This window comes from Poecilia formosa, unplaced genomic scaffold (genome assembly GCF_000485575.1).
Source record: "Poecilia formosa unplaced genomic scaffold, Poecilia_formosa-5.1.2 Scaffold59, whole genome shotgun sequence".
NCBI classification, from domain to species: Eukaryota; Metazoa; Chordata; class Actinopteri; order Cyprinodontiformes; family Poeciliidae; genus Poecilia; species Poecilia formosa.
In genome coordinates this window covers 567,984-593,158 of record NW_006799998.1, presented here as the reverse complement: position 1 = coordinate 593,158, position 25,175 = coordinate 567,984, and the positions used below count along the sequence as shown (strand labels likewise).

Here is a 25,175-nt window from a genome sequence, read left to right as displayed (position 1 = left end):
CTTTAAGCATGAAGCTAATCTACCAAAGTTACACATTTTGATCCCGGGGTGACTTGTGCCATCTTGCTGTGATTAGGGCTGTTGTAAACGAATATTTTAGTAATCGAGGTGCTCGAATCATTCGAGGAATCGTTTCAGCCCTAGCTGTGATGTTTGCTTTGACAGGTTGTGCAACAAAAATAATTCATAACGAATCAGGCACCTTCCATAATAATTTGAAGTATTTATAAAGGATTACACAAGTAAACCTTACACGTGCATTAAGTAAGACATATTTTGTTTCTATTAATACTATATATTCACATCTGTTTTTCTGTAGAGCAACACAGAAAAGTAGCTTCTAAAAATACACAAAGGTTTGACATGAAACAAGCATCAGCGTACTCAGAGCAACAACCAATGATTTATGCAAAAATTCAAAACTCCCCTTAACAGATATATCCAATTAATAAGTAGGGCTATTTCTCCAGGTAGCCAGTGTGCCAATAGCAGTTTAAAAAAAAAAAAAAGATTTAGCTTAATAAGAGGAACTGATGAGTACTTCAGCTTCAGATGCCCTCTTAAAATTTTATTTTTGTGCTGTAGTTTCAACTCTACCTCACAAAAATTGTTTTGACTTGCTATGAAATTATATTTTTTGCCACTTTATTCATTTAGAAAAAATGCACAGAAATCATGTTAGCATTTTTTTTTTGGAATGACTTGTATTCGTCATATTTTTGAACCCATCACTTTGAAAGGCAGATCTACATAAAATGTCCGATATTAAATTATACAAAGCTAAGACAGAGCATATCTGCTGCATAACAGTGGAAAGAAAAAACTGAAACAGAAAATATTTAAATGTTTTGAGTGTGTAACTTGAGTGCGACTTGTTTACGTCAATGTTTAATACAGAAATTCCAGATTTTAGGAAACAGATTTTTCTTGATCGCTTTCTCTTTCCAAAACAAGTTCGTCTGTCAAAATACAAAATTTCTATCATACTTCATTCAACCCTTAGTAAAGATTTACCCAGTACTGTTTATTAACTTACTGTTTATAATGTTGATCTTGCGAGATGCGTATTCTTTGCCCAGTACGACGGAATCGCCGTTCTTAACTCCCACAGTGCGGATTGTTCTGTCTTTATCAGGACAGTTGTTGACGGGGTCAATGTTGGCCTGAGAGATGGCAGTATCCGTACTGCTGGGGCTAAGTGCCACTTGAATGGGGTCCCGGCAGTAGGATTTGTACTTCCATGTGACAATAGGAGGGACAGTGGCACTAGTTGTGTACTCACAATTGAGTGTGACAGGTTGGAAGAGCATGACAACGTACCTCTTGGTTGGACAGGTAACCTCAATAGCCAAAGCAGACTCTGGAAAAGTTTAGAAAATAGTATAAGTTAATAAACAGGTCTACTACTGTCAAAATTTTACATTGTTTTTGCAAACTTGGCCATAGAAATCACCGTAGTCTGCAATATTCAAGGTGTGGTGCAAAAACAATGTTTCTTCATAGTATCACTCGGAGTGGGCAAGTTGAGTCACAGCCATGCGTCATTCTTTCAGGGTGACCCACATTAGTTATGTCCCACTGATCCACATTCCCTTAAGATATTATAAAGCTGAGAGGAGTCAAAATAAAAGCTTTTGCCATTCTGATGTTTGTCCACATAAATGAGTTGGGGCAATTTAAATATCTACTCCAGTGTGTTAGCCCCGTTTTCACAGGTCTGTAAGGCTCAACAAGATGAACATCACTTCGAAGAAGATTAAAATGAAGATTCAATCCGGCTTCTAAATAAGTTTAAATGCAAGCAATAGCTGACTCCAATCGGAATAGCTTACAAAATTTATGTTTAATATATTTTATGTGGAAATATTACATTTTTATGAGCCTTAACAGGGAAAAGTTGCAGATTCAAAATCCCAAATTAGACAATATTTTCTTCTACAATTACCCACAAAATCTGACGCATTCTCTTTGGAAACAGAATTACAATGTTCCGTCACAAAGGAACAGATACACGGAAAGGAAACCAAATGCTTTTAGTATTAAAATCGAACTATTTGAATAACTTTGTGGATTAAATATATAACTTTACAATCTGCAACAAATAACTGTAACAACACAGAAAACTATGTGTTACTCTGTAGGCCAACAGACAGTTATTTTGTACAGAGGAAAACAGAAAAACACAACGGATTTCACGGAAGGGCCCACCCTGTCTGAACGAAAAACAGGCCAACTCACCTGTCGCCATTAAAACGGCGACGAAGACCGTCCAAAACATATTTAATTCTCGCTCCTCGATGACTTAGTTAAAATACACTAAATACAAATTCAAAGTAATTAAAAAAATAATAATAATACTGCAAAAACACTTATTTTAATCTCAGCCAGGCAGCGCCCACTCCATTTTGAACGCCCTGTAGACGAAGAGGAGGAACCTGAATGCTTCACATTACAAAAACAGTCAACAGGTAAATGTTCGGACATGTTGCGAAACACAGGGGGTATCCATTTTTTCCCCCTTGTTTTCTTTCTGATATGTGTATACTTATCACCAAAATCTGGATTGGGAGCTTTAAAGTCGTTTGAGCTGTTTCATTTGACTTCATAATTTTCACTACAGTAAGCAAATATAGCCAGAAAAATATATTTTCACAAGTTTCTCCTACCCGGAACTACTTGGTACGATCCAGGCACTGCCATCAAAGTTGACATTTGTTAATGTTTCACTCAGTGGTTTCGGCCTGGTTGATAACAGTTTTATCTTTCATATCACTCAGTGAAACCTTGCTTCTCTACAATATTCTGAATTGTACCCATCAAAGATAATACAAAATTAATACACATCAAAGATGGTGTATTATGTAATGAAGTCCTTAAAGCTGTGCCAAACATCCGAAAACAGTTTTCGTTGTGGTTGACATTCTGTAAATGTACTAGTAGAAAAAGAAGGTTCGCTTACAGTTTACTCCCTACCAAGATGAGGTAGGGCATTATACAGGGTATAAACTATTATACAGGGTGGCTGCTTCGAAAGGAACCTGGGAGAATAGCATGGACTGAGTGTAATGAGTAAATACAGGCGCTTCATAGACTGAAAAACCACTGAAACTTTTATCGCGTTTCCGTAATGTAGATCAAAAACGGAAACTCAATTATTTATGACACATGGTCATATAAAAAATGTGAATATAGCATAAAATCAATTTAAAAAAAAAGATTCTGAAAACAGTATCATTTTCTGACAGGTTTAATTTTAGCTTTGTAAAGCAATAAGTCAATCATTAAAATAATCCATATAAAAACTATAATTGCTGTCTAAAGCAAAAAGCCAATTGAATACATATCGCCTGTGACTTTGCATCATGGCAATTTTGGCTGAGTCTCACTTCTTAATTTTAACCCTTTCTCCAATCTCTTGGTAGTTAATTCAGGCAGTGGTATCCCAGTGAGAAATGGGATGTCAAGAAGCTGACACATCCTCAGATCATCTGTAGATGTCTCATTAACAGCTATCAGCATGCACCAAATGTCACCATACATAAGTTATGCCTATTAAACTGGAGTGGAGTGGATACTGGCTAATTCCTCTTAAGCATTTTGTTGGAAAAATTAAGAGGCTAGATTAATTAAAAGCTACACTCATGATTTATGTAACATAAATTATATATTATGGCCTCTGATTTACTTTACTGTTAGTCAAGTGAAGTTGCTCATCTTAAATATTGATCCGTCACATTTGGTATATATAATTTCTGTTTGTGATCAATCTACAGTTTCTTCTGAAGCATCTGTACAGGGCCTGAACAACCTGGCTTTAATATCAGTGTAGTATGTAAACATTTTCATCCAAAAGAACATGGCACTCCTACCTGCTTGGATGGATGATGAAGATGATGACGATGTGAATGCCCCCTAACTTTGCTGTGGACAGCAGCTGCACTTTTACCTTGTATCTATGATCTGGATACTCATGTGGTCAAATATGGATCAAACTGTCTAGAAATTACAGTTTCACAATTGAGTTTCAGAGTCATGACTGGTTATGACCTAATCAACTAACTATATGGAAAGTATTTCCATTTTTAGCTGGTTTTTGACTTGACAAATCTATTTGATCTGTTGTGGCTATATCCACCTTGTGCCATCAACCAGTGCCTAATATAACTTTGTTTTCTGGAAGTTAATTGCGACTTTTGAACTTAACCTTGATATAATCACCTGTCATAGAATTTCCTCTAAATGTTTTCTAGCAATGTAACAATGTCTTTAAAACCAATTAATAACTTTTCTCCAGTTGTTCTTTCATTTTATATGTTCAGTTTTAGAACTATTTAGTTTACAGATCTCTGAGTCTGTGTTTCTGTTTTATTAACACATCTGTGATTATATTATGCTCAGTAGTTTTCATGTTTTGACTTCATTTCAGCAATGATGTTTGTTTCTCTGTGTATTTCTTCCAGTTGAAAGAAAAGTCCCCTCCCTCTGACTGTCACCACTGCAGCTGAGACTGAAAGTATGACTTTATATACTTTTAATCAATTAAGATACTTAATATGTTTTGCTTTATAGATATAGCTAAAACAGCTTTGCTATAGATAAAGAAATAATAAAACAATGCAAAAAAAACAGTATTAGTTCTGAAAAAGAAAAACAGTTTACACTCATATTTTGGATTCAAGTTGATTTTTGCTGGGCCCCTCCAAAGCAACAATGTTACTTGCAGTCAGAAGAAACATGTTGTTGACAGGGGTATGGATAATATTAGGCCTAACAATATATAAAATAAAATAAAAACTTCACTGGTTATTTTTTTTTCTAAAAAGAAACTCAAATCATAATCAATTAAACATTTTTGAAATGTGTTGACATCTTTCTTTTCTCTCCCTGTGGATGAGCATCTGTGGAAATGACAGGAAACAAATGATTAAAAATACTGTAAATGTTAAGAAGTTGCTGTCAAGCAAAGTTGACAGGATTACGACTGGATAGAGAATCCATTTCGGTGGTTGAAATATTTTGCATTTACATGGCCACTCTTTTCTCCCCACTATCAAATTTAGTTAAACATATCATTCAGCACAATAAGTGTGGCTTGAATCAGCCCTAAAATTAGATGAAACATGTTTTGGGTCTCCTTTTCTGGCGAATGGATTACTACTTCCCTCTAGTGGTCAGTAATACATTTCTGAGTCAATGTATGTTTCTGCAGCGCCTGCAGACTTACTGCATTGTAAATGTTTTTTTTGTTGTTGTTGTTGTTTTATTCAAAGCTCATAATTCATTGATACAAAATTTTCTGAAGACAGGAACACATCAGATGTCACTGCATAAACTAAATTTAGGATGGTTAAGTTTTTCAGTAAAATGTTTTGAAAGTTGTGTGATGAATCATACTTACGCTGTTTAAGATCACCCAGACAAGATGAAAAGAAGAGCTGTAATATAGAAACATATTTTTGTCACTCACTGAGTTAACCTACTTTCAGAAAGTAGACCTTTATTGTGCTTGTAATGTGTACACAGTAGTACATACCAACACATATTACTCCAGTGTGTGCAGAAATCTGGCCTTTATTGGGATAAGGAAATCAAGCGGCATTAGCGTTAATTTTGCTATATATGTATGTTCAATTTAAAAGTGAATCTTCATTATAAAAGTATTGGTTTTTCAATCAGGCAAATAACATGCTTACTTGTAGCACTCTGTAAACTATAATCACTGCAGACTGATACCAGATAAAGTTAAAGCATGCAGTCTATTTTAAATACTCACTGAGCACGTTATTAGATATACACATTAAATAGTATTTTTATCAGATATGGTAAATCAGCCACCTGGCAGCAACAATGTGCTTATGCATCTGTTGTGTGTGTATGCGTACTTGCACCAGTAGTCGGTCCGTGGAATCTACGGTTGGTGTTTTGCTCTTCTTCACCTACAAAAGAAAGAAATAAAAAAAATATTCAAATAAAACATATATTTATATAATAATAATAATATATAATAAAATAAAAATATTTGTATTCTATATTTTTATTTATTTATTATTATTATTATTACTATTATTATTATTTAAATATTTATTTTATATATATATTACATTAAAATGTCATTGTTTCAGCAGGAACTATTGTTCACGTAGGTCACATGAAACCAATAAAGGACAATGTGTTTTTTATTCTTATGTTTAGTCATAGTTTTATGAAGTACTTCTGTAAATCTGACTCACTCTTGTCTCGCCTCCTTTCTCAAATTACAGTAGAAAGCAGATTTGCAATTACATAATGTTATTTCAGTGGTGAAACAACAGTCACTTAACATCATCAAAGATAAATGTTCTGCAATGCCTTACTTACACCCTTTAGATATGTTGGTAATTTTCAGTCCATTCGTCTCTGCCTCAATTCTCTGGATGTTTATTGGACAGTAGATGTTGATGGTGGAGTCGGAATGGCACACCGAGCAGTTCTTTCCTACTGGACGAACTCCAGAACAATTTGGGATGATTTCTTTAAGTTCTTTTTCAAAGAGAAGGGAGTCATGAGGTCCAAAAATCCTTTCTATGTTTGGGCATCTGCTCTTGTCTCTGCAGGTAAAGCAGTCATGTGTCGTCCAATCTAGAGAAACTTGGATAAAATGAAGATGTATAAACATATAATGTGCTTCACGTTCACTGGGTAAAAGTTAAAAGATAATAAACCTGTTTTAAAAAAATACATTACTCATCAAACAAGGATAGTTACATTTTATGGCCCATCATATTAAACAATTAAATAAAAATAAGGGATTATAAGTGTTTACAAACATACCAGCAAATCCAGGACAGATAGTGAGCATCACAGCTACTAGATAGCAAAGAGACACTGTAAGAGAAATAAAAGTGCATTTCTACTTATGAGAATTGATTTAAAATGTACATATTAAATTGCTGAAGAAACTCGAGAAGTAATTCGACAAAGTAGCCAAATTACTTTTTCTACTTAAGAATTGTAACAAAATAGACTTGATGTCTATCGTGTTACTTTTTTTTTTTTTCCATAAACATCCTTTTATATCTTTGTAAGAAATTCCAAAGACATATTAATATCATAAGAACAGTCGTGACAGCAATATGGTACACTCCATATTGTAATTCAGTCAAACACAATTATAGGGTTTTTTAAAGTGACAAAAACTATAAAACTGCATTGAAATGGATAACAAAGAATAACAAATAAAGGTTTTCATTTATGTATGCAGTGGACCTAGATTTAATATCATATCCCTATCCTATTATTTTTCTACAAAATAAGTTATTGTGATTTTGTCTTTTCAGATCTTCTACTGCCCCTTTTCTGCCCTCCATTTCAGAAAACATGATGCAACTCATGGAGTCTCTGTAATGGCTGCTGTCTTAACTGCTTCTGGTGTCATAATGTTTTTTTACATATAACCATGACATGGTGAGTAGCACAGATTTGTGTCTCAGAGGATAAGGTTTCTTGTGTGTTTTATTACCTGAAAAGAGCATGGGAAATCAAAAAGATCCATGTTTAGTGTCTAAACTAAACATGGATCTTTGTTTGGGCATCTGCCTTTGTAAGGGAGTCGTGTCGTCCAAAATGCTTTTGGATTTCATCAAAAGCAGAAACAAAAGGGTTGACAATTGCAAGACTGTTCCAGGCATCAGTTTAGCATGTTTATGTAACATTTACATGGAACTGTTTTATAAATTCAATAAATGAGAATGTAGCAAACATTTCCTCTCTTTTGATTGTGCAGGTATCCAGACTAACATTTCAAACGTTTGTAAATAATTCTAAACACAAGTTCTGTTTGATACAGCATTATCCTATATTTATTTAGCAAATAATCTTCAAAGACTCTGGCATTTGACATTAACACATCATTATTACGATGAAGTATTGCTAGTCAAAAACTGTGGAATACCTGAACAATACCAGGAATACTAGGTATTCCTGTGTTATCTGCCAAGAATGAAAACCATTAAAAGCTTTGGATGAAAACGGTTAAAAGCTTTGATACTGAATGTGTTAATCACATTCAACCCAGAACAATATGGATGATCATAATGGTAGTTCAGGCTAGGGGTGTGGGTTAACCACCTAAGTTTCTCAGGAGCTGTTTTCGAGGCTTACGATAAGTGAAAGAAAATTAAAACTCAGCAAAACATACAAGGTTTCTCAGTGACTTATTCAAGCCAGACTAATCAGAAACTGAAAAAAACAAACAAAAAAAGAACTTACATTTTGTCCTTCGCTTTGTGAAAGTGTGCATCATGATCAGTTGTCGCTCCCAAAGCTGTCTGGTAAGTTTTTGACTAATCCAGGAAGTTGTGTTTAACTTTTAACATTCACCACGTGGTAGCTTGCCCATTTTTGGACAAGCTAAGCTGATGAGCTTGTAGGTTTTAAAAGTTGTTCTTTACAGAGCAGTATGTGGAGAGAGAGAGAGAGAGAATTAGAGAGAGAGAGAGAGAGAGAGAGAGAGAGACCGACCATTTCACAAGTAGTTGCTACACAACACTCTTGTAACTCATAAAAGCTTTGGCTTAATTTTAAATGCAAACTTGCATCCTCTGAGTGTCATAGGACACTAATCAGTCGGTCTAATCAAAGTATTTCTGAGCTACTGTTAGTGTTGCTGTAATGTAAAATGTGCTTTGGGGAAAATGAACTGGGGGGAAAAAATCATAGAGTTCAGAGACTGGTTTAATAGATTCACTGTGACACTTTAATACACTTTATGCTTCATTGATGCTTCAAGGAAGCAGAGTTTTGAACAGTGATATCTGCCCACACAGTAATCTTGTTCTCATTAGTGGTGAATTTGTTTAATCAATGACTCAAAAAAGTGGGCAATATAAATATAATTATGATCTACTGAAACCACAATAGCTTTAAATAACCAAAACCATATCATGTTGTTAGTATTTTTATTGTTTATTAATTGCAAATAGTAATATGTCAATAAGACTAGCATGCATTTAAAAATTAAGTAAGCGGAAAAATTTTGTGTTGACATAGCAATTGATTGATTAGCAAATCACAGCAGTAATAAAAAGTGTAGTTAACTGCAAAGAAAAATACAAATCCACAAGTGGAAAATAGCAAGCAACAAAAAAAGAATCAAAGGAGTAACAGTGTCTACGGGAGCAGTTTCTACCTGGATTTACTTTAATGTTTTCATCACATTCCCTATAATGTTAACAAATACCAAATGATGTTACTGGAAATAATTAGAGATTAAAAATATCACAGCTGACTTACTTTATTTTTGGGATTATTTGATTTTTGAGTTTATTATGCATATATGATTAAAAAAAGAAAATGTCAGACAAAAAAAAAAAATCAGAAAATGTAAAGAATTATTTAAGAATCCAAATCTATGAAAAATTTAACCAACCATCTTGATTCTTCCAGACCTGAAAATAAAAATTACATGTAAGCACAAGTGATGACCATCTAATAGCAAGTTCTGTCTTCCCAACCAGGCACACTCACAATGTAGATCACGGTGATTCAGAGCAGCATCACACCAGTAACTGTAAAATGACAACACAAGTCAAGCTGAGTCAAACAAAAACAGAAAGGTTAGTGGATTCATCCCACCATCAAGATCCATAATACATACCAACCATACACACAAGTCCAGTAAGTAAATGAGTGGGACCTACAAATGAAGCAAAAATAGCAAATAGTATTGGAACAAAAACTAGATGTTAAATACATTTCCAAAGGCATTTTGAATTGTTTTTTGCTTGACTACCTTCTGAACAGATTAAGACAGCCCTGCTGTTTGTCTCAGGGCTCAGTGGTAGAGAAAGAACCATACGTACTGATATCAGTTCTCTGTCCAGCTGTAAATGGCTTTACATCTGGACAGACAATGCCAGTTGACAGTGTCAACCAGCATTGTCACCCTTTATTTTCTGCCACATTGCAATAAAAGAAAGAGCTCTAGAAAGCTGTGCTTTTATGACAATTATCACAGTTAATTTCGATGACGTGCAAAGGCCAATAGTGTTGTGATCCAAACCGTATACATACTCGCTTTGTTAGCTGGTCCATTAGGTGCAGAGTAAGACTTCTGCTGCACATCACCTGAAGGCAAAAAATGAAACATAAAATTGACATGAATAGACAAAAGACTTGACAAGAGAGGAGATTTTTTTTTTTATTCTTATCCTGACAGAAAAAAATGTGAAAGTTTGATATGATAAGTCCAAACGTATAACTACTGTTTTGACTTTAGAATGCAGAAGAACTGGTATATCATATATTTTATTCAGTTTACTTTAAAATGGTGAAACTGTGATATGAAATTTCAAATCTTTCTGGACTGAAACGAGTCCCCAAAGTTTCAACACTCTAAATATGTCTCCATTTCAATATTCTTTGAATAAATGATTAAAACATGAGTTAAAACTGTAGAGAAAAAGTAAAGTAAGTGAAAAAAAAATGTAGACCTAAAACCAATTAACAGTCTCAAGTAAGATTTGTACAAAGACACTCCTCGTCTAAGCTGAGTGACCTTGAGCTATGTTGCAAAGAAGATTAGATAAAATTTACAGATTCTTTCTATTAAAAGCTGGAACAGAAATATCCCTATACACCTGCAGCAATAATTGCAGCAAAAATATTTTTTACAAAACATTGACTCAGTGGGAATAAACACAAATGTATTTTTTTTTGTAAGAATGTTGAAACAATATCTCTTTTACACACGACTTTGTGTTGTCTGTTATATGGTTGCATAATTTCAGAAATTTGTGATACTTTACCTTAGAGTACCTTAGAGGTTATACAGGATGAGAAAGCAAAACACTTCAAATATGAGATTCTACCAAATATTGTGTCCAAGTGGCCCTTTGTGATTGTGATACTATGAGTACTGATATTGCGATAATGATTTGAGTTTGATGTCCTGGGCAGCTCTAGTCTATTGCATAAGTTTGTGATGAAAATATGTCAACACATAAAATGTTCAAGGAGTTAAAAATATCACGAAAGGAACTGCAGCTAAGTTCCTTCCATAATAAGGAACTCAGCACGTATGCCGAGTTCAGCATAAGTGCTTTATGAAATACTTACACCCTTTAATGATGTTTGTGATTCTTGAGCCATTGCAATCCTCCGCCTCAAATGTTGTGATGTTGTTGGGACAGTAGATGTTCACGTCTGACTGAGACCAGCACACAAAGCAGTTCTGTGTGATTGGAGGGGCTCCAGAACACTTTGGGATTTCTTCTTCAGTGGGTCTGTCATAGACCAGACGATCATTTTTTACATATATCGTTATCAGGTTTGGACATCTGGCCTTGTCCATGCAGGTGAAGCAAGAGCCTGTGGGTCCAACGTGAGAAAATAAAACAGTGACTTAACAAATAAAAACAACTAACAAACTCTTTTACTCAAACTTTCCGTTTTACGTTAGCACATCATGTTAAAAAGATGTTAAAATAAGACAAGTCTTAAGATAAGTATCATGGCCAGTACTAGTTCTGAGTAACAAGTTTAAAACAAAATCTTGTAGTTTTTCTTCTTTCTTCAGATCTGGCAAGACCCACATAAATACACAAACATATAAATATAAAGTCAACATTTCTTTGGAGAACATATGTGGTTTTTATACAAAAACAAGAGTATACGCTATGCAAAAAAAAAAAATAGTTGCTAGTGGAAATGTCTCATAGTTTGTGGTGTCATTTTATTTTGCAATTTAATTTGGAGAGTAAAGCAGCAAAGTCTTGTTAGGAATGAGAGATCAGTTAATCTTTGACAGCCACAGATGATAGAAAGGACTTCTCTTAAAACTCTACTTGTATTACATAACGCAGATTTCAATCAACAATTGTCAAAACAGATAAAATATAAAAGACTTGATATCACATCAGTTTACATACCTACTACCTTTAGTAGATGCTTCATCATTGTTGGCTACAAATCAACTTCTTGAAGCTTTTCTAATAGTGGAGTAGAGGAAATGATTGTTGTAATTTTACCGTCGGGCACTGAGATTCCCGCTCTAGTTAGTATACATCCCTATCCACACAGATGGCTTCTTCCTGTCTTCATAAGAGAATATTTTGGTTTTCCTAAAGGTAAGAGTGAATGATAGAATCTCTGAATTTTTCTGTCAAATCCTGAAGGTTTGAACTAAGTCATAATTAGTTTTAGCTTTCCAACTTTAATTAATGATTGGGTCATTAACCTTAGTATATTTTATTGAAAGTGGTGAACCTGCATTATTCAATGACGATCAATTTTACACTTAAGCTAGATGAGTATAAGCCATATCACTGCTTTAATAATTATTGTTTTGTAAGTGAAATGTTTCTGGTGGTTTGAAGTGGAGTATATTGAAAAGATTTTAAGAACATACCAGCCGACGCATCACAGACACCAACTAATTGCATTGTCATCATGGAACAACACACTGTAAAAACAGACAAGAAATACGATGTGTGTTTATTTATCATGCATATTGTTTCTTTAACTTTGAGCACAGGAAATATAAATAGATTTCTAACTTCATACTACCAATCAAGGTTTTCCACTTTAATTTTGTGCTGTAGCGATCAGTAATTCTTCTCCCTGGAACCCTCAGATGATTCTTTTGAATTTTTTCCCGAGCTTTCTGTCTCGGGCGGCACGGAGCGAACACTTCTTTCAGTCCTCCGTCCATCTTTCCTGGAAATGGTTGCTCTTCCGGGTCAGGGCTTGACTCCTTTCTCTTTCTCGCTTCACCCAACTCTTCCCCGGTAAACACACAGTAATTAGGCTCAAACACCACTGGCATTTCCTTCGTTGTCAGCTCGGAGATCTCTCCCTCAATAAACATGGGTCTCACAGAACTCGTTTTATTTGCATTGGGCAACCCACATCCAGCAATGTAATTGTCACTGGGGACGTGCTTCATGTCAGCTGAGAAACCTGCATCACTGTAACAGACAAAGAAATGTGTTTGCAAGCAGTGTTTCATTTAGAAAATATTAGTTTAAATCTGAAAATGCTGGCATTTATCAAAATGAAAGTAAAAGGAAGAGAATGGATAAACATACCCACTTTCCTGGGTGTGAAGGCCTTTCCCACCTTAAAAATGAAAACACAATATGGCTAGGATTACTAGATTACAAAGCAATAATATTCAAAAGCATCAATTTAATATTCTGAAAAGTGTATAATAAATAGAGTAGAAGAAAATATTGTAAAAATGTGACACTAAGAGAAAAAGAAATGTTAAAGTTAGAATGGAACTCCCTAATATCTGTTCATTTGTTACATATGTTGAGCACAAATTAGTAGAAACTGATGGTCAGTGGATGTAAGGTGCTGCTGAAAGTTTAAATAGTAACACTAATATCTCCAAATTAAATCAGATGACTTAAATTTACTGAACCTGGTTCTGCTAAAGGTTTCTTCCTGCTCAAAAGAAAATCCCCTGTTGCCACATGTTTGCTCTTGACTGCTGAAAAGTTAATGACTCTGCATTTATTTGTGCCTCCTGACAAAGATTATATTTTAACTGAATATGTTGTAATTGTATTGTAAATTTGGACTGTAATTAAAAATACAACTCTCTGTGATTTGTGTGATTTGAATATATATTTCCTAAACTCGCCTTCAGATGACATTTGAGATGATTATTTGCCATTCACAATAATTCCTCACATAAAGGAAGTGAAACCTTTGAGAAAAGTTAAGAATGCACTCTAGAAAATTATCTAAAAGGCATTTATTTTTCGTTACTTTGATCCATACAAGACTTATTCAAACCTTCTCTCTTATTCTACGATTCTAAATCACGTTCTGGCAAAGGAGTAGTCGCTTTATATGTAACGGTAGAAAAATACACTTTATGGGTCCTCCATACAGCAGTGACATAATATTCACTCGTATAGGCCACATAGTTTTTAAAATAGGCCGATGCGGGTAAATGACGCAGTAAAAATGATTTCTTAGAAAGTTTTAAATCGTAGGAAACTAGAAAAAATACTTTACAAACACACACATCTTCAATGTGAAGTTAAAACAGAGGGATTTGGACAACATAATGTGTGAAATAAAAGTCAACCGCCGCCTATGCAGCCTGCAGAGTTCAGGCCGGGGAGTTCAGGCCAGGTAGGCCTGAACTCTGCAGAGCAGAATAAGTTTCTAACTTATTGTCTCTTTTTATTGTAATACTGTGAGACTAACCCGAGAATAACAATTATGCATAACACACAAATTAAGGTGTGTTTCATAAGCGGATACATAAAAAATCACCTAGTACCTGTTCAAGTCGGGAATGAATGAAATCATCAAAAAGTAAACTTTCGTTTATTCGAAAATTAATATTAACAGACTTACTTTCTGGTTGTGGTTCCTCGTATGTGAGAGCCATTTTAGCAGCAAATATGGGGATTATGACTGCAATAAAAACAGAAGGAAGGGAATTAATGTGAACGACGGAGTTACGAAGTCAAAAACGCCCTGCTTCCGCTTCTCTTACTGTCACAATCGCTGGATTGATATTATTTTTCTGTGCAAAGGCTCCATCTGCTGGAGAATTGAAGCGTTGACTTTTTCTCTCGCATTATCGTAAAACAGTCAGTTACTCTTATATAAATCGTCACCTTCCTAATAGTTTTTTTTCTCTTTTTTTCTGTCTTCTTTATTTTTTTTTTTATTTTTTATTTTTTTTCAAAATCACTTTTAGGGGGGGGGATGACTTAAGCCACTGTGAATTTAATTTAAGTCTTAATTCTTTGCCTCCAAAAGTGAAATCAGTTGCAGCTTCTAAAGCTTTAGTATTCAATTCAGCTTGTATAATGTCAGTTCATAACACATACCATCTCAAGGCATTTCACAAAAAGAAAAAAATAAATAAATCAGTCCACTGACACAGCTGCTTGTGTATTTTCTGATTTGCATTAGTATCCCAGGACCTTTAACTTACAGGAAACCAGTATCTTCAATGCTAAATTCTTCATATGTTAAGATTGTCATTCTGTAAGGAATCACCATAAAACAATAAGTTCCATCTGGATACAAACTTCAAAACCTAAAAAATAAAACACTTTATCTATGATCCGTAAAACATTATCCAGGAAATCATTTGGGCGTCTCTTTCAATCATTAAGCTTTGAATGCCGGAAAATACGCTGCTTTAGATAAGGCAGCTGAAGCTATTAAAAGTCCACACAAATAAGAGAGAGGCACAGTAACCCAGCTGACTGGACTGTCTGACTGAGGAACACCTTGATTTAAAAGTTTTAATATTTAGGTTCAATCCAGACATATCATGAGGGTAAAAAGCTACATTCTTCTTATGCTAAACTTGGCTGTTTCATCAGCACACTCCCTCCCAGAGGTAAGTGTTTTGTCTATTGTTGTGCTGTCCTATAAAATGTAGCATCTATTTTCATGTTTTAGAAAACGGTTTAAATGATCTTCTTAAAATTATGCTGTTTTGCATTTTTAATGTGTTATATCGCTATATAATATATATAGTAATACAGGGATGAATGAAGACATATTTACTTCTAATTATGTCTTTTAATTAAAAGAAATATTTGTTTTCCTTTCACTATGACCTTAAGCAGTCTAGCTTTGAATACACTGTTTATTGTATATTACATTTTTTAGTTTTTATTTATTTATTTATTTATTTATTTATTTATTTATTTATTTATTTATTTATTTATTTTTATGTTTGAATTCAGGTGGAAGCAGAGATAGTGGGTAAGTTCTCCCATGGATTTTTTTTTTCATGTTAAATAGCAAAACTCAATTATTTCAAGTGATGTCTTGAATTATTGGGAACTCAAAACAGGAAATCTTCTTTTTTAGATGTTGGTGAAAATAGCATCACAGAAGGTAAACTGTTTTTGTTCTGGTAAATTAACTCTGATGAGGTTTTCATGTCACCCTATTATTAACAATACATTTTAAATAATATTTGTATAGTAATTAACTTCTATGGTTTCTCTCAGATTTAACACTTGATGATATCCGGGAGGTAAGCTCAGTATTTTTGCAGGCAGTCTAGTGAGGTGTAATTGAATGCATTCTGGGGTTTTAAATGTTTTTGTCTTATGCACTGCTAACTCAGCCTTCAGATACTCAAAGGAGTAGCATTCTTCCTGGGAACAAACTGTGGACTTTTCCTGTCCCCTATGTTTTGGACAAAGGCCTTGGTAAATATATTGTTTCACTTCTACCAGAATATTTGTGAATATTAGTGTATTCAAATTCTTAGGATTGTCTTATTGAGGTGCAGACTTTCATTTTCATTTTAGACTTTACAGATCAGTATCAATAAAACTTTGTTGCCTCACAGAAATTGCAAAGGGGAAAAAAAAACAATTTGCAGAATATTCGAATCAATGGCTTTAGAAAATTATTCTTATCATTGTATGATGTATTATCTGAAATAAAATGAAAAAAGATATATATATTCTTTTCCTTTATTTTCATGAAAAATGAAAGACTTGAGAGCTAGAGGAGTCATCCTGAGAGCGTTCGACCAGTTCAGGGTGAAGTCCTGCATTGACTTCAAACCCAGAGATTCTGAGGAGTATTACCTTAACATTCAGAAACTAGATGGGTACGTAAACAATTTCCTTTTTGATTTCTACCTTTTTTTAGTTTCAAATAAACACATTCCCACTGCAACCTAACCTAAGTTGAAAAATGAAACTTCAACTAGGAAAATAAATTATTCATAACCACATGATTCAAGCTTCATTTCACTAAAATCTATCTGTGCTATTTCCTGATAGCATGTCACTAATCATTTGGAAATTGTACTTAGCTTCTACTTCACGTTTCAATAACATTTATGCTTAATAAGTAAAAATAAAAAAAATCTACCCATATGGAATGGTAAATGCCCTGTTGTTATAGCACTTTATCAAATTCTGATAACACTGCACTACATTTAGTGATTCACTCATTCACGCACACATTCACAAGTTAATGGTGGCAAATCATTGCAGCCACAACAGCACTGGGGCAGTCTGACAGAGGTGAAGCTGCTATGCACTGGTGCTACTATATATAATCTGAAATCTAACATACAAAAATGTTGCTCTAAGAATAAAATTGATCAGCTTTAATATACGCAGCTTCACTAAACTGCCGAGAATGAAAGCTGCACTGTTAAACATTATACCATGCTGGTTCAAATCAGCTATGTTGAAACCAGTATGATATAATATTTCAAAAGATAAAAAAAAGATCAGTTTTAGGAATTTGCAAACATCATGAGCTAGAGTTTATCTTTATTATTACAGGATGATCCATTTTTATTACAGTCAATGATCTTTCTGGTATATCATATATAAATGGCGTCACATACCAGAAAGTTATATAACTGCCATCACAACATGGGCAGAGTTTAATTTAGACTTTAAAATTCTGGTCTTGTCTCTGGGATTTTATTTATTTATTTATTTTGACATTTAATATAATTTGACACAAGGTAATTTTGTAACACTTTATTTGACGGGGTGTGCTAAAGACTGACATGACACTGTCACAAACATGACATAACACCTGTCATGAACATAAAGGAGTCTTTATGAATGTCTATGACTTTTGTCATGAAGTGTCATTCGGTAAATAACGACACTTTTAATGCAAAGTTGCTCTTAAAGTTGGCTTGAAAGTCCATTAAAATTATTTTGTAAATAAGGACAATTTAATGAAAAGCCGGCATTTTTAATAGACTTTCAAGGCAACTTCTAGAGTAACTTTGTATTAAAAGTGTCATTATTTACAGAATGACACTTTATGACAACAGTCACATTCATAAAGACTGCTTTGTCATGTTTATGACAGTGTCATGTCAGTCTTATCTACACCCCATCAAATAAAGTGTTCCTGGAAATTTTAATCCAACAATCATTAATATGCACTTTTCCATTGTAGGTGTTGGTCATATATTGGCAGAATATTTTCCAATGGACAGGACCTCTCCATTGGACAGAACTGTGATTCTGTTGCGATTGTTGAACATGAGATCCTTCATGCTCTTGGCTTCTACCATGAACAGTCAAGATATGACAGAGACAATCATGTGCAGATTGAATACAGCAACATCTTAGCAGGCTTGGCATTTTATTTCTTTTTAACTGCTTTGATATCTTCAGTTGAATATGTCTAATGTTGCATACTCATTAACAAGAATGTTAAAATTTCAAGTATTTGTCTTTATTTTACCTATTTTTTTTCTAAAAAGCATTTTGTACTAATGATGAGTTTTTCTCATTACCATCCAGGTAAGGAGCATAATTTTAGAAAGGTTGCCAGTCAAGACAGCACCACCCATGGAAGCCCATATGACTACATGTCAGTGATGCACTACAGCAAAAATGCATTCACCAATGGCAATGGCCCTACAATTATTACCATAAATCAAACATTTCAAGATTTGATTGGTCAAAGAGTGGAAATGAGTCCTAGTGATGTCCAAGAGCTGAACCTTCTCTACAAATGCAGTAAGTGCTTAAAGATTGTTGATTATTTGCAGGGTTGACTTTTTAAGATTACTGAAATCAAACTGGCTCACTGTCTACTGATTTCAATTTAACTGGTTTAATTGTACTTTTCAAAGTTCAGACGCATTTTGGTTACTTAGAAGATATATTTAATTTTTGCATAGTTTAGCGTGCAATAGACATTTGTAGAAGATTTCTTTGGTAACACGTTATTTGAACTGACATGACACTGTCATAAACATGACATAACATCTGTCATGAACATAAAGAAGTTCATGACAGATGAACTTCTTTATGTTCAGTTGTCGTGAAGTGTCATTCGGTAAATAAGTGCCGACTTTGCATGATTTTGTAAATTATGATAAGTTAATGCAAAGTTGGCACTTTTAATGGACTTTCAATGCAACTTTTAGAGCAACTTTGCATTAAAAGTGTCATTATTTACCGATTAACATTTTATGACAACTGTCATAAACATTCATAAAGCCTTCTTTATGTTCATGACGGATGTTATGTCATGTTTATGACAGTGTCATATCAGTCTTATGCACACTCCTTCAAATAAAGTGTTAGCTTTTTTTTAAGTCAACAAGCTGTTTTTGCTTTAGACAAATTAAAGTGTAAAGCAGAATTGAACAACTGAAGATGATTTATCATCTCTCTATTCTTTTAATTTCAAAAGTTAAATATTTTGTATGTCATAAGTGATGTTGATATTTTATCTGAATAATAATGCAGCAATAATTACAGCACAATATCGACCAAACTGCCCTTGTTGATTCTGACATCAATTCTGTTGCCAATTAAAAAACTTTTATTCATATTTCTACTTTCTCAGATTCATCTGTGACCTTCAAGTTTTACTGTGGCTTTTCTAATAAGGATTTCTGCCAAATGAATCATTGCTCACAAAGTGGGAATGGCTGGGAACTGGTTACAAAAGCTAATGGGGGTCCAAGCTCCGACCACACCAGTCTACCAAACGGAAAAGGAGATCAAGGTAAGCTTTCAAATCTAAATGGCAAGTGACAAGTGGCCTGTGCTTCCATGGCTCTTTTTCAAGTCCAGAGGACCCAAAAAAGCTTCAGTCATTCATCCAAAATGTACCCCACAAACTGATTATACCAATAATTTCATTTATTTTTTATTTTGGTCAAGCAGTATTGTAACAGACACTTCTATGTCTCAATCAACAATTCTTTGACTGAACAATTAAAGGTGTTTTATTTTGGTTCCCTTCGTTCCACTGCAAAGTTGTAATTTCCTCAGACTGTAAGATGACCACATATTTTACCCCAGAAGAAGTTGAAATGTCTTCAGTTACAATATATGACACTCTGACTGAGTGTCATACATTGAGGTGGGCCAGATTTAGAAACTTCACTGTCTTCTTTTGTATCATTGCAGGTGAAGAATTGGGATTTTTCATGCATGCCAGCACAGCATCAGGTCAGGAGGGACAGTCTGCTCGTCTCGAGACCAAGATCATGCGTCCTAGTAGGAGATGTAATATCCAGTGTCTGCAGTTTTACTATTATCATTCTGGAAATAAAGCTGATGAACTGAACATCTGGATTAGAGAGTTTGATGAACAGGACTCCAACGGAACTCTCCGCCTCATGGAACAAATCAGTGGTAGCGTATGAACACTAACAAAAACTAACTTAAAAACTATCAATGTCTACATTTGTTATGATAATATGCATTTTCACCTGTTTCAAAATGTCCCCCTGCAGGTTTTCCAACATCTCACTGGAAGCTCCATCATGTTTCTCTCAATGCCACCAAAGACTTCCAGGTGGTGTTTGAGGTTCGGAAAGGAGAGGGAAACTCTACGGGCGGCTTCTCAGTTGATGACATCAACCTCTCTGAGACCGAGTGTCCACACTTGACCCTTCAGATTGATGAAATTGAGAAAACGCTAAGCACAAGTGCCTCAGGAACCAGGATATACAGCCCACGACGATACTCCAAAGAAGGCTATGCTTATCGAGTTGCAGCAATTCTGTACAAGACATATGTTGGAATGTTTGTGCAGCTCTTGTCCGGTAAATACGATAGCCAGCTGACGTGGCCTTGCTTGCAAAGAGAAATGTCTTTCACATTTCTGGATCAAACCCCCAACATGCAACTGCAAATGTCAAAACAACAGAGCTTTGTTTCTCTCCAGACTCACACAGACTCTTCTAGCGGTATGTTTATGAAAAAATCTGAAAATTATGGTATAATAACATTCTCCAGGTAAAATAGCACAATCCATATCTCATGTTTATCGTACATTTCTTCATATACACAGGTACTAATGTCTGGGATAATCCTCGTGAGACTGGAACTGCTCTTTTTTATGAGAATGGTGAGTTAGTCTACGGTGGACTTCTTTATGGATACGGGAATTTTGCAACTTTGGAGGAACTGCGATCCAGAGAGGTCCTAAAGGGAGGAAGTGCTATTTTCATGTTTAACTTTGAAGGCAAGTTGAGTTTTTCTTTGTTAAAAATAAATGTGAAAGGAGCACTGTGGTTTCATTGCTGTGATTGCACATATGTGTTCTCTTGAAGCTTCAGGTATCCTGACTTCCCTAGGTTATGTTTCAGGGCTCCTGCTTTCAGTAAAAATAAAAAGGTTCCAGTCTGAAAGAAGCAGCATATCAATAGAGGTCTGAATAAAATGAATACTGACCATAACATTGTGATCACATTCGGTCTTCATTAGTACTGTCGTTTACTGTTTAATACACTTCTGTTTTTTTGTTACCATGGCAAAAAAACAAAACAGCTATTTTTATAAAAAAGCAAACAATAAAAAAGGGAATAAAACACTTAACTTTCAAAGAAAAAGGTGGGGCTGGGAGGGCGGGTAGCAAATGATATACCTGAAGTCAAACTCATTCTTAAACCATTACAGTATTTTTATTATTTTAAGAATATCAACTTATAATACTTATAATATTATTTTTTTTATTTTAGAAACCCATTAAGGCATAACTGACTGATAAATACCAGTTACTTTAAACAAAGATAACGTCAACAATCACATCAAGATACCAGTGCATTGAAACTGGTGATTTGTTGAAATAGTTCAACTAAATGAACTTGCATTTGCTTTCTGCAATGACTGTTCTTCCTTTTAATAGATCTCAATCCACTAAACACTGCATCAGTTCTTCCATGTCCTCAATTAAGACCAGTGGACATTACAAATCCTCCCCCGAACTTGGATGAAGGCCCATGCTCACAGTGAGTGATTGTTGCAAATTACTGTTAAACTACACTGTATATATGCAACAAAACATCACAGTACTACATTGTAAAGCATATTAACTTAAATTTCATTATTCCTGTCTAGTAAACTACTTGATGTCAGTGGGAAGTTCCCTTTTTTACCTATAATCGTATTGTTGGTATTATTGCATAATTTTCCAGTAAATGGTGATAACAACTGGAATAAAAGTTAGTTGTTAGTATTTTCTCATCCACCATCATTTCATTGCCACCATTGACAGAAAGATAGTTTTCCTAAATTAAGTCTATACAACCAAAAGCTTTGCATATAGTGTGCCTGTAATCGATGAACTGTAATAATTCCCTCTGTTGTTTTTGCTGTTTTCTTTTATTTTTATAGGACCACATCTACCATCACTCCACCTCTTCAAACTGAAGACACCGGGTACCCTAAGATAAAATTACACATTTTACATATTTAAGAATTGTTACAGTAGCAATTAAAGGTGTCAAAAAGATTATTAGCTTATTCAATGGTAAGATTTTTAAATAGATAGGCTTTTTGCAGAATTATTAATGCCACTTGAGGGCCCATGCTCACAGTGAGTGACTGTTGCAAATTATTTTTCAAAATTGATGAGCTTCGTATGCAACAGAACACATCACAGTACTATATTGTCTGGCATACTAAGTTAAATTTCATTAATAAGCCACTTGGTATCAATGGGAAGTTCTTTTTTTTACCCCAATAATGTATAATCGTATTGTGGGTGTTTTTGCATAATTTTCTGATAGGTTTTTGCTGGTGTTGACAACTGGAAGCAACAAACAGAATAAAAGTCTCTAACATTTTCTTATCCACCATCATTCTATTGCCACCATTGACAGAAAGATAGTTTTCCTAAATTAAGTCTATACAACCCAAAGCTTTGCATGTAGTGTGCCTGTAATTGATGAACTATAATAATTCCCTCTGTGGTTTCTGCTGTTTCCTTTTATTTTTATAGGACCACATCTATCAACACTCCACCTCTTCCGACTGAAAGCACCAGGTACCCTAAGATAAAATTGCACATTTTACATATTTAAGAATTGTTACAGTAGCAATTAAAGGTGTCAAAAAGATTATTAGCTTATTCAATGGTAAGATTTTTAAATAGATAGGCTTCTTGCAGAATTATTAATGCCGTACTGCACACACTGACACATGCGCGCGCACACACACACACACACACACACACACACCCACACACCCACACACACACTAAGCTTCTTGTCTAATGCTACTGAAAACGTACGCACTGACTTTACCACTCAACTGTGTTTAAGTGATTTATGCTGCCCATTTATTTGAAATCCTCTTTGTTTTTTTTATATTTTGCTCTTCTGGTGACTCATCATTTACACATATCAATGGCCTCATAACTCAAATACGATCTTTTAAGGGAAACGATTGGTACTTTACATAGACATATCTTTTTTTCAAGACTATTGAAAAGTACTTAACATGTACAATAAATAGTTTATTTACTTTTCTAGCGCACCTGGGTTTTCTGCTGCTGTGGTGCCCTACCCGTTCCTCATCTTCCTTTTGGCTGTGATGCTTCTGACGCCGTGATGCACACATTCACATTACATCGACACCATTACTAAAATCCCTGTTTTTTCTAACTACTTTATGTTGTTTTGTTTAACAGAGGCAAGCATCATGAACAATTGTTTTTGAATAGATGTGGGTCACAATTTGAAACAGTTTTGTATGTTTTCAAAGTGTAATCCTGAAATTCATTTGTCAGCAATATCAATATTTGGTGATGGGTTTTTCTTTGAAGCATTCAGATTTTATTTTGGGATGTTGTTTAGACAACACTTGTTTGAATCCAGAGTTTCTTTTTGTGCATTAATTTTGTTATTACAGGCTAATTATGAGGAATTCACAATATTTAGATGTCATAATTGCATAAAATTGTCTGTTGGTAACATATTTTACAATCATTCTTGGTGCTACATTCTAATAAAAAATGTAAAAAAAACTAAATGTGTGGTAGTTGTTGATTTAAACACACTTATTACAAATTCACACAATCTTCAACATCTATATTCAGTTCAGAATAGCTTATTTAAGAAAGCCACTGTTAAATGTTACAGTTCCATTTCACAAATAATGCCCCTTTTCATACAAAGTGTTTCAAAATGACAAAAGTTAGCAATTAATATGTGTGGTCTTAAAATGTTTACAGAGAGAACAGATTTATGTTGTGTAGGTAATTACTACACAATACAAGAATACCAATAATGTTTGTTTAAATATGTTTCATAACACTGCGTGTTTAATGCCTAGGTTCTGTTAGTTCTGTTGCTGGAAACATTTAGAGAAGTAATTAAAGGTTAAAATCATTTAAAAGAGGATATATGGTTCAGTAAACAGACATTCTAGGGAAGTTACAATACATGACAAATAATAATAGAAAAATGTAACAATAAAGTGGAATAATTGTTTTAACATTTGATAAATACTTCCCTATTTAGCTTTTTGCTTGAAGTGTAAAACATGTCTTTGTCCTCAGTGCAGTGGGGCAACTACATATTATTCAGGTGGATGCGAAAACATAAATTGGAGCCCCCCCCCCGCGAAGGAAGGTATGTCAGGGTGAGCGTAGAAAGCATACGCTCGCTCTACCCCCCCGAGACGAAGACGCGTGAAAGGTAAAGCTCGCTGCATTTACCCATTATGTGAGCGGGGTGAAGGAGCGTAAGGGCGCTGAAGTGTATGCGAAGACATCATCAGCGCACCGCCCCCTCCAGACAGGTTCTTGACGCCCCCTCTGGTGCAGCGCCCCTATGCTCTGCATACCCACTTTTTGTGCCACTGCCTCAGTGCCAACCAGTTTTATGTATATGTGCATATTTATCTCCCATTTTCCAAGGCAAACCTTACTAGAACCAGGTTTACAACATCTAAGCCATAAAGTCTTTATGTTATAACTTTAGAGAAGGCAATACTCCATCACATTGAAGTTATACGGCACAGTGGTGGGGATTGGCAAGCAAACTCATTGTCACATTCAAGAAACCAGGTTTCAATTATTTGAGCTTTGTGAAATAGTGCATTATCCGTCATGAAGTGAGTGTGTTGATGATGAGGATTTAGACGGTGAGACCCAAAATAAGGTGGAGAAATTTAGCGCACTTTAAAGTTGTACACAATGCCAGGAACCACAGGTGAACGAGACACAAACACAAACATAAGGAGGCAAACGATTACAAGGATCCAGTGAGGAGCAGGAGACACTGGTGAGGTTAAATACACTAGGGGTTAATCATGGGAACAAGACACTAAGACACGGGGACCAAATAGACCAAAATACATATACAGGAAACCCACATCCTCACATTATCTACTGGCAGTATCAAATGAAAGAGGGGTAAACTGTGGTCAAAAAGGAATGAACATTGTCAACAGTAATAC

General features: G+C 34.7%; 3 protein-coding genes and 1 long non-coding RNA gene across 6 annotated transcripts in view; 1 reads left to right on the top strand and 3 right to left on the bottom strand.

Moving 5' to 3' along the window:
- Positions 1 to 2,435, bottom strand: part of lsr (lipolysis stimulated lipoprotein receptor) — an 11,189-nt gene extending 8,754 nt beyond the window's left edge. For both annotated transcript variants that reach the window (XM_007553782.2, XM_007553783.2), the window contains exons 1-2: positions 2,239 to 2,435; positions 1,037 to 1,360 (exon numbers count right to left, since the gene is read on the bottom strand). In XM_007553782.2, coding sequence (XP_007553844.1) covers positions 1,037 to 1,360; positions 2,239 to 2,278 — 364 coding nt within the window. In that variant the 5' untranslated portion in view covers positions 2,279 to 2,435. The remainder of the gene's footprint in view (positions 1 to 1,036; positions 1,361 to 2,238) is intronic.
- A 2,926-nt stretch (positions 2,436 to 5,361) lies between these two features.
- On the bottom strand, positions 5,362 to 6,609 carry LOC107836449 (uncharacterized). Its single transcript, XR_001662347.1, has 4 exons — positions 6,358 to 6,609; positions 5,883 to 5,936; positions 5,534 to 5,569; positions 5,362 to 5,435 (listed from the first exon to the last, which is right to left on the bottom strand). It is a non-coding gene; the product is annotated as an uncharacterized LOC107836449 (long non-coding RNA).
- Positions 6,610 to 8,749: 2,140 nt separating this feature from the next.
- Positions 8,750 to 14,469, bottom strand: LOC103139248 (uncharacterized). Of its 2 annotated transcripts, XM_016672354.1 has the most exons (9): positions 14,353 to 14,469; positions 13,065 to 13,095; positions 12,541 to 12,944; positions 12,386 to 12,439; positions 11,095 to 11,346; positions 10,051 to 10,104; positions 9,635 to 9,673; positions 9,505 to 9,545; positions 8,750 to 9,425 (listed from the first exon to the last, which is right to left on the bottom strand). In XM_016672354.1, exons 1-8 carry the CDS (start codon positions 14,384 to 14,386, stop codon positions 9,523 to 9,525), a joined length of 891 nt encoding a protein of 296 aa, XP_016527840.1. In that variant the 5' UTR covers positions 14,387 to 14,469; the 3' UTR covers positions 8,750 to 9,425; positions 9,505 to 9,522. The 2 variants fall into 2 exon arrangements, with proteins under 2 accessions (XP_016527840.1, XP_016527839.1); XM_016672353.1 differs by lacking the exon at positions 8,750 to 9,425 and having other exon boundaries at positions 9,459 to 9,545.
- A 748-nt stretch (positions 14,470 to 15,217) lies between these two features.
- On the top strand, positions 15,218 to 23,638 carry LOC103139249 (meprin A subunit beta-like). Its single transcript, XM_007553778.2, has 16 exons — positions 15,218 to 15,355; positions 15,708 to 15,726; positions 15,835 to 15,861; positions 15,978 to 16,003; positions 16,097 to 16,181; positions 16,474 to 16,591; positions 17,917 to 18,095; positions 18,267 to 18,485; positions 19,324 to 19,485; positions 19,893 to 20,120; positions 20,222 to 20,677; positions 20,782 to 20,955; positions 21,619 to 21,721; positions 22,107 to 22,151; positions 22,714 to 22,758; positions 23,246 to 23,638. The coding sequence occupies exons 1-16, from the start codon at positions 15,287 to 15,289 to the stop codon at positions 23,322 to 23,324; spliced, it is 2,034 nt and encodes a 677-aa protein (XP_007553840.1). The 5' UTR covers positions 15,218 to 15,286; the 3' UTR covers positions 23,325 to 23,638.
- Positions 23,639 to 25,175: the final 1,537 nt, after the last annotated feature.